Raw genomic sequence first — 13,188 nt, forward strand, 5'->3', positions numbered from 1 at the left:
GTAGAGAACGGCACTGAAGGCTTTTCTCAATGGAAAAAATGTTTTTCGCTCTTCTCTCTACTGGCTTTTGCAAGAGTATGATTGACAGATGGTTCATCCATTTACCTGCCAAGAGAGTGCCTGCCCTTTTCCAAACAGTTTCCAATGACAATGTAACAAACCATCTGGTGCTTCAGGGTTAGAGGTCTGCACCTTGGCAGCAGAGCTCCACAACAAGCTGAATATTACAAACACATTGGATATAGGTCTAGCCTTATAAAGTAGATATGGCTCATGTGTTAGCTAACAGTTGACTACATCCATACATATCCAGCAGATGTGAACAAAATTAGAATTTATTTAGAGTCATGTTTTTGGCAACCAGACCGATGTTGGTTCATGTCTTGATGGGGTAATTTGCAAGTCCAATACTCACCTCCTTGTAGCTCTGCTACATATCTGAACATATCTGGTTCTTCAGCAGTTCACTTTGTTCAAAAGCTAGTTACTAACTTTGTGGTTATGCTGTTTGGTGCTGGCAGTGGCGGGCTGTAGATCCACTCGGGTGTCCCAAAGGTTTTCAAAAGCACTGTTGCTTGTAAGTGCCCAGCCGTGCTTTGGTGTCTCGTTGCTGCCTTGGCTAGACAACTCAAGTTTCCAAACCCAGTGTGGCTCCAAACATCAAATCGATCAGTTGTAAATAGCAGGCATTCCCAGCAGTACAATGTGCAGTGCCTCTCGGAGGCTGTGAGCCGGGGGTACCGCTCGTAGTTAATGATTTGAAAGTGGCGGACAAACCCTTTTCCCGGCTGTGATAGTCTCGCTAGTGTCGGGGTTGGCCGTTCTCTTCTCACAATGTCTAGCTTTTCTTGAAAGGTTTGTCTTGAAAATGGCGTTGTAATTATATCTGCGACCAAATTGATCTCTTGTCCTCCTTCAGCCATTGTGGGTTGAAAAAAACAGCTTGTAGAAATCTAAATTAGCTCGTTCAAGTTCAGTTTGCTAGCTCTGCATAGCTCTGCCTCTCAATAGTGCGTATCCAATTAAAAGACGTGGACGTGCTGACGTTATCGTACGCCTGCTAGCTGGCCCCGGTGTCGCCAACTCGAAATCTGATTGGTTAACGCCACAGTTTCGTCTCCATCCATTTTAAGGAGTAAAACATCAGAAGGATATAAGCTTTAAGTGGGTGATTTCAATATAGTGACTCACGGAAACATAAAATGAACATTTGACTTCGGGAAAAACATTGCTGAGAACATATATTGGAAAAGTCTCCTTAATGAGTCATTTTAAGAGGTAGGTAAACTTCTCTTCCCATTAATGTGGTGGGATTGACAATACACTACACATCACAGTGAATGGACACCCAAACATTATATCATATGTGATCATTTGGGCTGCAACAATTATGCTGTTTGATTATTTATTAGTCAATTTTATCTGCAACTATTTTGATAATTGGTTAATCTTTTTAGTAATTGTTTAAGGCTAGAATGCCAAACCTTTCTTGGTTCCAGCTTCTCAAATGTGATGACTTGATGCTTTTCTTTGTCATATATGATAGTAAACTCAATAAACAAGACATCAAGACAGAAGATTTCCGTTGATTGGAACAAGGGGCCTGACCTAAAGCATGGACAACATGAATTGTACCCATGTTGAGGGCCGCCCTCCTGTCATAGATCTGTTCCTCGTACAACTTGACTGTCTAAATGATACTGAAAGGTCAAATAGTCACACACTTCTTGCTACCTATAATTAATATATGCACCTCAATAATGGCTACCAATATGGTTTCATTATAAGTGTTGGTTGTGATGCCACTTTGTAGTGACGGCAACATTGCATGTAAAACTAACTAACAGCAGTCGAAGTCTGTCTCCTCTGTCTTGTTCTCTCAGTCTTTAACATGGCAGCATTCAGGTCATCGGTTGTCCATCATCAGCCTAATTAGAATCAAAGGAAGAGAAATCTTGTAAACACAGACGAGCTGAATGCATAGGTCCATAGGTGAGAGACAAGCAGAGGGGAGAGAGGGAGATTTAGGGCGGACTCTCCCCAGACCTCCTCTTCCCACTGTCTTCTGGTAGAAGTCATTAAGGTTCACACCCCTGATCCTTCACTTTGTGTTATTGCCTCCCTGCTTGCTCCATGCATCTCTAGCAAGAAGAAAAAAACAGAACCTGCACACCCACGCCAGAATTAAAATGGTGATGCAGCACTTGTCTTCTGTCAACAAGAGTGAGCATACAGAGAAAGAGAGAGAAAGTGAGCTAGCATGAAGGATGGCAGGAAGGAGAGTGAGAGAGTAAGGGGCTGACAGCTGGTTGGTATTCCTGAGGCTTAGCCAGAGAGGCTGATGGTGCAGAGTGGACATCACCAAGGAATTTCAATGTGGATGGAACGTCTTGCTGTTGTCAGAGTCAGAGCTCCAGCCTTTATATTACAGACCTGACTGTTTCACAAACGACCATGTGCTTAAAGCAAACGCTGTTTATGCATAGGTTCAGATTTTAACATTGCGATTACATTAACTTGGTCCAACAGAAAATGCTGTTGATGATACCTCTTTTTGAGGATTTATAGGATCTATATACTTCCTATACAGACATTTAGATACCGTTTAAACATTCTTATATATACAGGATATGCCAGGCAGAATTTGGGGTAAAATAATGCACAAAACAAACAAATGCACAAATATTTTCATTTGATGATGAGTGGTGCAGCCAAAAACAAAACATGTAATCATGGAATTAAATATCCTATAGCTTCAATACTTCTTTTTGTCAGAACATTATTAATGATTGCTGTCAGGATGTTGAGCATTTCAACTAATATAACTAAAAGTGCTTCCAAAATAAATTGCCTACCTTAGCTTTAAGAGGGAAAAAAAGAATGGAAACTGGATGTTAGTCGGGGTTAATGAAGGATGAAACATCTGCTTTCTGATCTGACCAGTATCTTAAAAATACAAAAATGTACAAAGTAAGGAATTTTGTAAAATAAAATGTCCTGGTTTTGGTTTCTGGTGATCAAAAGCAGTAACTGATGAGACCAACATCTGTTTATATCGTAAGTCCTTCACAATGTCCACAATAATAACTTTCTTTTATTTATTTTTCTAAACATATTAGTAGTATTGGTATACCTTTTGCTCTCTATTTCTCTGTTTGGGACAACCTTTTGGTCTTTGCTCTGTCTTTTTTAAATCACAGGACGAATAGACAAACTATTTTTCACTTTCGTTAGCATTGCGAGATACGCCTTGGCGAAGTCTGCGCTCGGTGCCCTTCTAGCTCACTAGTGAGAATGATACCAAAGTTTAGTTTATATGGTTGTATTTATCACAAAGGTGTGACAAACGTAAGCTATAAGAATCAGTGTGCTGGGACAGGCTGAGCCTCCAGGATTGAACACAGTGTCAGTCCCAGGCAACACCGAGCATCTGGAACCAGCCTCCCTTTCTTTCTCCGGGGGAGACCCAGCTCTCACTAAACCCAACCAATGCACTCAATAAACAGCTGCATAATTACATAACACGAGGTGTGAGCTTTATAGCCCTAAGTCCTTTGAAAAACATGAAAAACAAGATTAAAAATACTTTTTATTCGCTCATGCAGTTTGGAGTTCAACAGTTATTGACGATCACACGACCGTGTTCATTCTTCTACCGGGGCCAAAGACTTCAAGGCTGTCAAGCACCAGCTCAACAATTTTCAATTCCTTAATAATTTATTGATGGCGGGCAGTCAAATTGCATATCAATAATGTAGAAGGGCTCAGTACAATGTTGATACAAAACACCCTTTCAGCCGGGCTCATTCATGCTCACAGACCTGCAGACATATGTACTATGTTTAGTCCCACGTGGTCCGGTGCTGGCACATTGCATGAATCCAATCTGCATCAGTGAGCTGTGTAATGTTAGATGATGATGGAGCAACTATAATGCTTCTCATGATTCTGTCTTGTGCCTACAGAGGTGAGAATTTTTTTTTTATTATAGGTTTGGGTGTGAGAGAATAACATATACAAAGACGCTGATATGAAGATCAATGACAAATAATTTGGCTAGTAAATTGATAATAATGATGCATTAACAATATATATACGATACATTCTGAAATCTATCTCGCACATTATCGCGTATTTAATTTTTTCCGATGTTAATGACAATATTTCTGTGCAAACATGTACGGAGAAGTTAGCGACACTTTAGCGACATACACAAACCCCTCTGCTCTCGGCCGATTGGACAGCTATACTGTGTGTTTGGGCACAGGCCAATCACGCATGTAGGACAAATTAAGTGACCAATGGCGGATCTCCATCTAGGTCAGCATCTTTTATTCAGCAGGCACGCGTACACAGTTACATGCCATCCCGCCCCGGGGGCCCTGCGGAAACCCACTCTGCCACCGAGAGATGGCCCACCATTTTGTTCTGCTTTGAAAATGATCTCCATGCATGAGATTAGCTGGGGGGCCCACAAGCTTTTCCCTTTGTTGTGCATCCCAGTTTAGATATCTGTGTGAGTGTGTGCAGGGCCTGCATGTGTGGTGCCATGCAAGCTTGCATTTGTAAGTGTGCATATGCTTGTATGTGTGTTTAATGGGGGTTTTGCTCATTGCAGGGGCGAATACGAACTCGATGGAGACATCCGATGACCATTCTGTGTATGAAACTGTAGTGCGCTGCAGCTGAGCTTGAGGAGAACACTCATAGCATCTCAATCTGTCTGCAGTGTTTACAGCAATGCACACTTGCAATATAACCCAACACATTTGTACATACAGTAGATGCCTGTGTGTCTGTAAAACATGGCATTTATAGGTCACAGGAGATTTTTCCTTGAACTGCTCATGAACCCCCCTGCCTCCCCACTGGTGCACTGTGCTGTAATCATTCCTTAACATTTAAACATTTTTGCAGAGAAATATTGCATAGGAAGAAGCCACTGCGTCAGTTGGTGTCTGTGATAGAAATCAACAACCAGGAGGCATTAAATAACGTCACACTGGATCCACACAAGTGGGCACACAAGTATGTAAAGTTTTTTATGAGGCTTTACGATGCCACTGCACCAAAAAGCTGTCTCTCTCAGCCGTTGGTTTCCCTCCACAGACTTAGAGCAGCAACAAAGCAACTAGGCAGAGAGAGAGAGAGAGAGAGAGAGAGAGAGAGAGAGAGAGAGAGAGAGAGAGAGAGAGAGAGAGAGAGACTGGGGATGTGGTTGCTATAGTAACCATCTGGTGGGTCTGAACTGTTTCTCCCTGGCATTCATTTCATCATCGAGCCTCTGTCTCTCTTCCTCTCTCTTGCTCTACTCTCACTTTTGTTTATCCCTCTCTTTTCCTCCTTCTCTCCTGGCTCTCCATCTCTCTTATCTCCCTCTCGTGCTGCTCTCCCACTCTCTTCTGATCTGCCTGCCTGACGCCCTCCCTCCCTCCTCAGCTTCACTTTCCTTGGAAAACAGTGTGAGAGAGAGAGAGAGAGAGAGAGAGAGAGAGAGAGAGAGAGAGAGAGAGAGAGAGAGAGAGAGAGAGAGAGAGAGAGAGAGAGAGGAGGGAGAGAGAGGGGAAAGAGGGGGAGAGAGAGAGTTTAATGTTAATGTTTTTTTGGCAGTTTGTCAGTTTTTATAACTCTGTCCTGAGAGTCCCATCTGTTAAACCTGAACTCTTAACCTTTTTTCATACAAGCACAATACATGACAATGTGCACAATGCTAGAATTTGGATGGCGTTCAGGTTTTTAGAGATAAAAGCTGGACAGATATCTGAGCGTAAACTTGCTTGAAAGATTGACGTCATCTGCAATCACAATTTAGCTGCAACAAAAGTGGGTTTTACCATCATATCATAGGCAGGGTTTTTCTTAATTTTGGTCAAACCCCCAAAATCCCACTCAGGAGCAGGTAGAATATTCTGGTGTGGTGTCTACAGGGATACTCATTTATGTTTCCAACCAGGACTGCATTTCCCCTTTTCCTCTTATCAGCTGTTGCCCTTGTGAATTCCCAGCAGAGTCTGAATCAGCGAGAGAATACCTGATCCCAATGCCAATTGAGCTGGCCCACACACACACACACACACACAGCAGTGTACACACAGATACGTGCGTACATCTATGCACACACGCAAAACATCTGAATAAATACACCAACATCTGCACATGTATGCACACACAGAAATGCACATATACAGTGGAATGAAATGCAAATGTTGCCTCAGGCATTTGCATGACGTACAAATGCCATTACTGCATCATATAAAGCCCATTGATGTGCACCAAGAAAGAGAAGAGGTGGTTTTCCCAGTAAGTGGTTTAGCATGTGTGAGGTCACTGCGGGTATTTCCCTGTGGCGACACAAAGGTCAGATTCAGGAGTCCAGAGAAGAGGCTGGCACTGGGTTTTCTCAATGACAACTGAGTTTGTGTACAGTGTGTGTGTGTGTGTGTGTGTGTGTGTGTGTGTGTGTGTGTGTGTGTGTGTGTGTGTGTGTGTGTGTGTGTGTGTGTGTGTGTGTAGCTAACAGGGAGCTTGCAGGGAGCAGTTCTCCCCCTCGTGTCAGCGACCACAGAAATGTTCACTTACACTTCTTCATGTTTCTCCTCTTCTTCTTCTTCTTTCTCTTCTTCTTCTTCTTCTTCTTCTTTCTCTTCTTCTTCTTCTTTCTCTTCTTCTTCTTCTTCTTCTTCTTCTTTTTTCTTCTACACCTGTCAGGGCTTATGTAACCTAACATCCACCCAGATCTTGACTTCTGTCTGCCCTCTTTCACAGCACCGGTAATTAGCCTCTCATCAGTCCTCACTACAAAACCCATTTTCCACAACATCATCCAAGTAGTGACTGACTAGGGTAATAGAGAGCTTCCCTTTACATAAATGACAATAATGGAGGATCTCTTCACTCTTCAGGGTAATTTTGAGCCTCTTCTAGCAACGACGGTTACCCAGCTAAAGTCTGAGCTTGAATTTGAATTTATCCGTGCAGCCTGAGGTGAGCAACATCTGCTGCATCTCTGTGTTGATAACAGCATTCGGACTTGGCATCTGAGGGTTTGTGTTTAACACACAACCTGCGTTCGACACGTCTGTATGTTTATCCATGAATATGTGTTACGTATGTCAGCAGGATATGTGCTATATTTTCTTCTTAATGCACAGAGAAATATGTCTTCTTGGATTATGACTGTGATTAAATTGACAAGGAGGCTGTCAAAAGCGAGGGAGATGTGACAGTCAGTAGGTGGATCTTTGCGAGGTCGACTCAAGACTTTCACACTCACACCTGTTTATCAAAATATTTGAGCGGAACATATGAAACAAGAGAAATGTAAATGGATATCATAAAGTAAACAGCAGATTGTGGCTGAGGCAGAGGTGAAGAGCTGGACTTTTGGATACTTTGTGATGAACTTCAGGTGAAAGGTTGTGGCCTTCCCTGTTGGGAATGCAGTATTTCAACAGGATTGTACTTTTATTCTTTAGATATCATTTGAAGCACAGTGTCACGATGCACACCAGTATGTGTAACTTTAAATTGGGCCTTAGTTCCTCCCAGGAGACGTGGTCATAATAACAAGAATGTTCCAACAAACTATTGATCAGGAAATTACTTTAAAAGACATTTGATAAACTCGGGAACATCTCTCTCTCTCTCGGTCTCTCATCGGTTTCTTTATTTCTTATCTTTTCTTTATCCTTTTTCATAAATGTATTGTTTCATGGAAATGCATCGATAAAGGAGGTGCACTGCTTCCTAATACCGCTGATTATTTCGGTAACTGTTATTGAAATACTTACAGCATATTCTGGGGATCACAATCACTATTGTTGCCTTTTAAAACATCTCTGTGAGTTTCTCTTCATCTGCATGTTTTATTATTTCAGCTCCAAGTCAAACCTGAAGTTTGACAAAACATTTAGTAAATATCTGAGATCTTTTAAGACCAAACAATTACAGAAAATAAAGTATTTATTGGTTGTCTAGGCTAGTAAACAGCGTTTGAAGCATGGGCATGGACAGAGACCTCCAAATCAAAATGTTGCATTAAAATCTTTATATTTGAAAGTCTTGCTATAGGTTTGTAAGTCTCTCTATAGTAAAATGCATAATCCACTTAGGTTAGACGTTATTTAACTTTTAAAAATGTCAGCTTGATATCAACCAACTGATAGTTGACAGTTTATAGATCAAATCATTGCAACAGTCAGAGGAGAAGACACTGTACACTGAGGCTCATAATGTTCTATATTTCTCGACATTTCTTTGAAATTGCAGTTGGAGGCGTTGTTTAGAAAATCACCCATTTGGCGCCTGTGGCGTGTGTGCATGTGTGACACCTGTTCCTTTTTGACAATGCAGATTTTCTGTGTTTATAATGATTATTGAGATGCAGTTTAATTTAGCTGTGTTTGTGACTGATGCACCTGCAATTCAGCAATTCAGACTCCTTGGCCTAGAAAATCCTCTCGTCCTTTCAAAGCTCTGCTGATGGTGACACAAGCTGATGACTGGTATTTTACTTACTATGAGTAACATGTGCAGCTACCTTTGTAGTTATGATTTGCTATAGGATGGATTGCTGGTGCATCTGTTGCAAACACAACAAAATTAAGTAATGTAGCAGGTAGAAAAGTTTCAAAAATCATGAGGACATAACAACAAATGCGGCAAATCTTAATAAAGAAAGAACAATGCACCTTCAAATTGAATGAAAGGCAATTAATGTGCATCACAACGTAGCATTTGAAATGAATAATTTCTGCAGGACTACTGTTGTTAATGTGTTTGGGGGATTTTCTGCAGTATGTTGCAGGTGAAGTCCTACAGGTTTGACTGTGTGTGAATAATCTGACACTCAGAGCCAAAGTCGATCACATCTCGCCATTACTGCAACATTTTGGATGAAAGGATTCAAAATCCTACACTATTACTCCCTAAATGTAACATCCTCTCATTCTGTGTGAGGCTGTTATTGCAGTAGGCGCCATCGTCATGCTTGACTGCCGTCTTGGAAGAAGGGACTATTTTGGCAGGATAATGCAGTCACAGCACTCAGTGAATAGGGGGTCTTGAGAGAAGAGGGCAGAGATAAGAGAACGGAGAACATTCCATTAAAGATAGCGATGGTATCAAGCCGCGGCTCAGGGAAGACTATTCTGCACCGAAACCCACCGCAACACCCATCGAGTGTAAGGTGCATCTGTTACCATGGTACCCAGCCCAGGCAGCCCCTTTCATGTCTGTCAAGACTGGGGAGGGAGAGAGGCGAGCAATATGTTAGTCTCGCCTGCAGTTGGAGCTGAAACAGAAACAGTGTGTGTGTGTGTGTGTGTGTGTGTGTGTGTGTGTGTTTGCTGCATGTATGTGTTCCCAGCACACATCCCGGTGGTCCGGGTTTAAGATGCCGTACGCTGACAGAGGCTCGTCACACAACATGAATCATTTAGTCACCACAGCAGAGTTGGAAATGTCACGTCTCATCACTGTTGCTCGCGCCTCGGTGCCCCTGCACCATTTACATCTCTGGCATTGGAGTTAAAGAGAGGACTCGATTAAAGAGAGGAGCTGAGATTTTAGATGCAAACAGACATTTATTGCATTGGGAAGCAGTGGTGTACATGTTAACCCCCCACAGAATAATTTGCAATACTGTAGCTACTTTTTGAGATCGTAGTCTGTTGCACAGTCGTCCGAGCCGAGTGTCTCAATTCTCCTTTTGAACAAATCAGGAGTGTGGATTTCAAATTATTTGCTCATCTTTCTTCTCATTTTCTGTCTTGTTCCACATCTTCCACATTTTCCAAAGAATGGGATGCCACCTTCTCACAGAGGAAATTGCTGACTTGACCTCCCTTGGCAGCCAGATAGGCAATCCAATAACAACAGGGGAAACTGTACAAGGAACATTTCCAAAGGTCAGCCAAGCTATTTGCTAGTGTCTTCCTCTTTCTGATACAAAACTATATAATTTTGTGTTTTTGCTACAGTTTTAAAAAACAAAACAAAAAAGCAACATCTAGTACAGAATTATTTAAACCACAATCAACACTAAACAGTAAATAGTACTTTGTCATAATCTTTATTACAAGATATTAGGCCACTGTACAAATCAGTGTGAATCGTACAGTACAACGCAGAATTAAGACTGTTTCTCAAGGTTTGTCATTCAAAGCTGTATACGAGGTGCTTCAAGAATACACAAGAGTTTCAGAACTTCTGCCGTGCATGCATGATTTCGTATTTGCCATGCATGAGTTGGTATCTCAGTGTTTTTAAGAAAGAGCCCTAAAAAATGGCCACCCAACAAAACAACTGAATTTTATGAGTAAATGTATAAAGCACAAAAAAAGAACAAGTTTTCTGGTACAGTATTATCCCTCATGAGATTTGGCACACACAATAATGCACAATGCAATATAAATAGTTTATCAATAGGGTGTGTACAGTCAGGTTACAGTATCAACCAATCCAGGTGAAAGCCTGGGAAGCTTACAAACAGGTGGGAGGTACACTGTATATAAATGACTCATTAGCTGCAAAGTATAACAAAAAACACTCAGGCAACATCGAGAATTGTTAAGTGAAGAAAGAATGTCACTCCCATTCACTCAAAGTTTTCTTGACATACAAAAGAACACTCCCTCTGGCCATATTTTAAAGGATCAATAAATAAAGTCTTAAACACAGAACAAACCAGTTTACCGCTTCCCACTTTGTGCAAGAAAATATGGGCTACCCTTTCCATATTTACAAACTGTTTTTTATTTGCCCCTCGATTCAAAATGACGAGCAGAAAGAATGGTACCATAGGTTTAATTGATAAGATATAGGAGAAATGTGTGCTTTAGTTTTTATATTTATTATATTCTGTATTCTGTCCCTGATTTCTGCATTTCGACAGCCTTCCTCCACCTCACCCCCCCCCTCTTGTTGCCTTCTCCTGCTTTTGGATTTATGGCGAAGCCCTGCAATCCAGGGTGTGTTGGTTTGTGTATGTGTGTGTGTGTCGGGGGGGGGGGGGGGGTCCACCTGGGGGTCTCCTCTGCTGCCATCTCCCACCCCTGCCAGTGTGTGTCACCCGGATGGCCATGACTGACTGGGAGAGGAGGGCGTGGAAGTGCTGCTTGCTGCCACATGAGAGAAAGTGCTTATATACAGTGTCTTTGGATTAAAACTGGTAAATATCGGCATAAAAAATTTCAAGAGTGTCATTTGGGGGGTGTTGCGCCGAGCGCTCTAAGCCTCTGCCGGGGTCTTCTCTGTTCCATTTTTCTGTGCTTCATCGTCGCCATTCTCATCCTCAATCACAACTGTGGATGACAGGGGAGAGAGTTAATGAGGGAAGCTCATCTTGGTGTAGCGTCTCGAAAATGAACCACCAAACTGACATAGAGGGCATTAAAGCCCAGAACCATTAGCACTGCGCTGTATGAGAAGGAGTGGTGTGTGCATGCGTGACAGAGTCAGAGTATGCAAAAAGAGAAAGATAACCATGATTGTGTGCGTCTGTGTATGTGATGCACATTTGTGAATGTGCACCTCTGAATTACTGCGTGTGTTGTCGCTGTGCACCTACACATGCAGTTCTTACATGTATGCCATGTTAGTCCATGCCTGGGCACTACTGTACGTGCATCTGCCTGTGCATGCATGTGCCACCACAAGTGAGCCTCAATTTAAGAGGACCATCTCTTGGGTTTCATCAGGAATGCAGGACACAAAAGCCAAAACACAAACAGCCTGAAAGTATCATGCAAACACAAAAATCATAATTACAAACCATATGAATCTCAATCATTCCAACCATCCATTGGGGAGGGGACATTCAGCACAACTCTGTTAGACAGCATTCAGAAGGCATTTAACAGCACGCACTGCGCATCCAACTTGTGTTGCAATGCGAATAGAATATGTAAAAGAAAAAAAACATATATCCCACACGCATGCAAACAATATGTAATGTCTTTGCTATTACGCTCTACTGAAGACCATGTCAATGGCAAAGGTGTTGCCTTTCTGGCTTCACACGAAGCCATCCTTAATTATGGTCCACTAGTAACCTATATGCGCATTCAACACATCACCATACAAACGAAAACGCCTTAATTATACAATTACCCCGTTTGCTCCTGCCTATTTGTCCGAGTTTCGGCGGACGTTTGTTCTGTGATCCATTGAAGAAGTTGTTGGTGTCTTGAAGACGACAGGTGAAGGAAAGGTGTCCCTCGTCGCCCTCATTTCCATAATGACTCATTTTTTCTTCGTTGAAAGGCAGCACTTCCGACATCTCCAAATGCGTCTTTATCACAAAGGCGCACAAACTGAAATGTAAAGCTCGTCGCCAAGCTTCAACTCGGTCGTCTACAACAAACAAAAGCGAGGAAGAAAAACAATGCTATCTGCTGACACGATCTACCCCTTTCTGTTTACCCCGAAGACACGTGTCTGTCTCCGTAGGTACGCCACAGAAATAACAGTAAATCAAAAATGTCCTCAATGTCCCCGCTCGTGGAGCTTCGGCAACATTATACAAAATTTCCAGAGGGTTATTTTCTCTGCGCGTATTGCTTTGGAAATGGAGGCGCACGTACAACAGAGCCGTGGAGCGCCCGCTGGTTTCGAGCGGCTGAACCCGTCGCACGGAAAATCTGAGGAAGAAATGCAAATCTGGGAGCGATGCAAAACACGGATCCCGGGAGACCTGGCGAGGGAGCTGTACGGGGGTTTTCTGGTGCAGCCCAGAGATGCTTCCAGGTGGAGTCGTGGTGTACCAATGCTCCACTCGCCGGGATCTAGATGCAATCAAACAAATGGCGACTATATATTCAGAGATGGCACATCAATGTGAACCAATACGCAGATCTTTGGAAGACGTTGTTCACGCGCCACCACTCGACGAGTCTGAGATGTGAAATCTTCCAACCTGTTTTACAATTTTACAAATTCGGCGAGTAATTTTATTTGCGGGGTTTTCAGCATGACCACTGAATCAAACCCCACCAGAGGATGGCAGTGTTTTCATAGGCAGAGATGTGACTTTTGGCCCCATGTCGCACTTCCAGTTTAATACTGAGGGCCTGCACGGTTTTCATCTGTTTCACCCCAATTTCGAAAATAACTACTATATCAATATGGAGGGGTTGGGTGGGGGTCGAAGATACTACACCTGGGCAAAATCTAATCTAATGTAGACCA

The 13,188-nt window shown here is 42.4% G+C and overlaps 1 protein-coding gene across 1 annotated transcript; it reads right to left on the reverse strand.

Annotated features, from left to right (window-relative positions):
- Positions 1-9,980: 9,980 nt before the first annotated feature.
- On the reverse strand, positions 9,981-12,918 carry camk2n1a (calcium/calmodulin dependent protein kinase II inhibitor 1a). Its single transcript, XM_029432640.1, has 2 exons — positions 12,112-12,918; positions 9,981-11,303 (listed from the first exon to the last, which is right to left on the reverse strand). Exons 1-2 carry the CDS (start codon positions 12,278-12,280, stop codon positions 11,230-11,232), a joined length of 243 nt encoding a protein of 80 aa, XP_029288500.1. The 5' UTR covers positions 12,281-12,918; the 3' UTR covers positions 9,981-11,229.
- Between the last annotated feature and the right edge of the window lie 270 nt (positions 12,919-13,188).

This window comes from Cottoperca gobio, chromosome 5 (assembly GCF_900634415.1).
Source record: "Cottoperca gobio chromosome 5, fCotGob3.1, whole genome shotgun sequence".
Taxonomy (NCBI): Eukaryota; Metazoa; Chordata; class Actinopteri; order Perciformes; family Bovichtidae; genus Cottoperca; species Cottoperca gobio.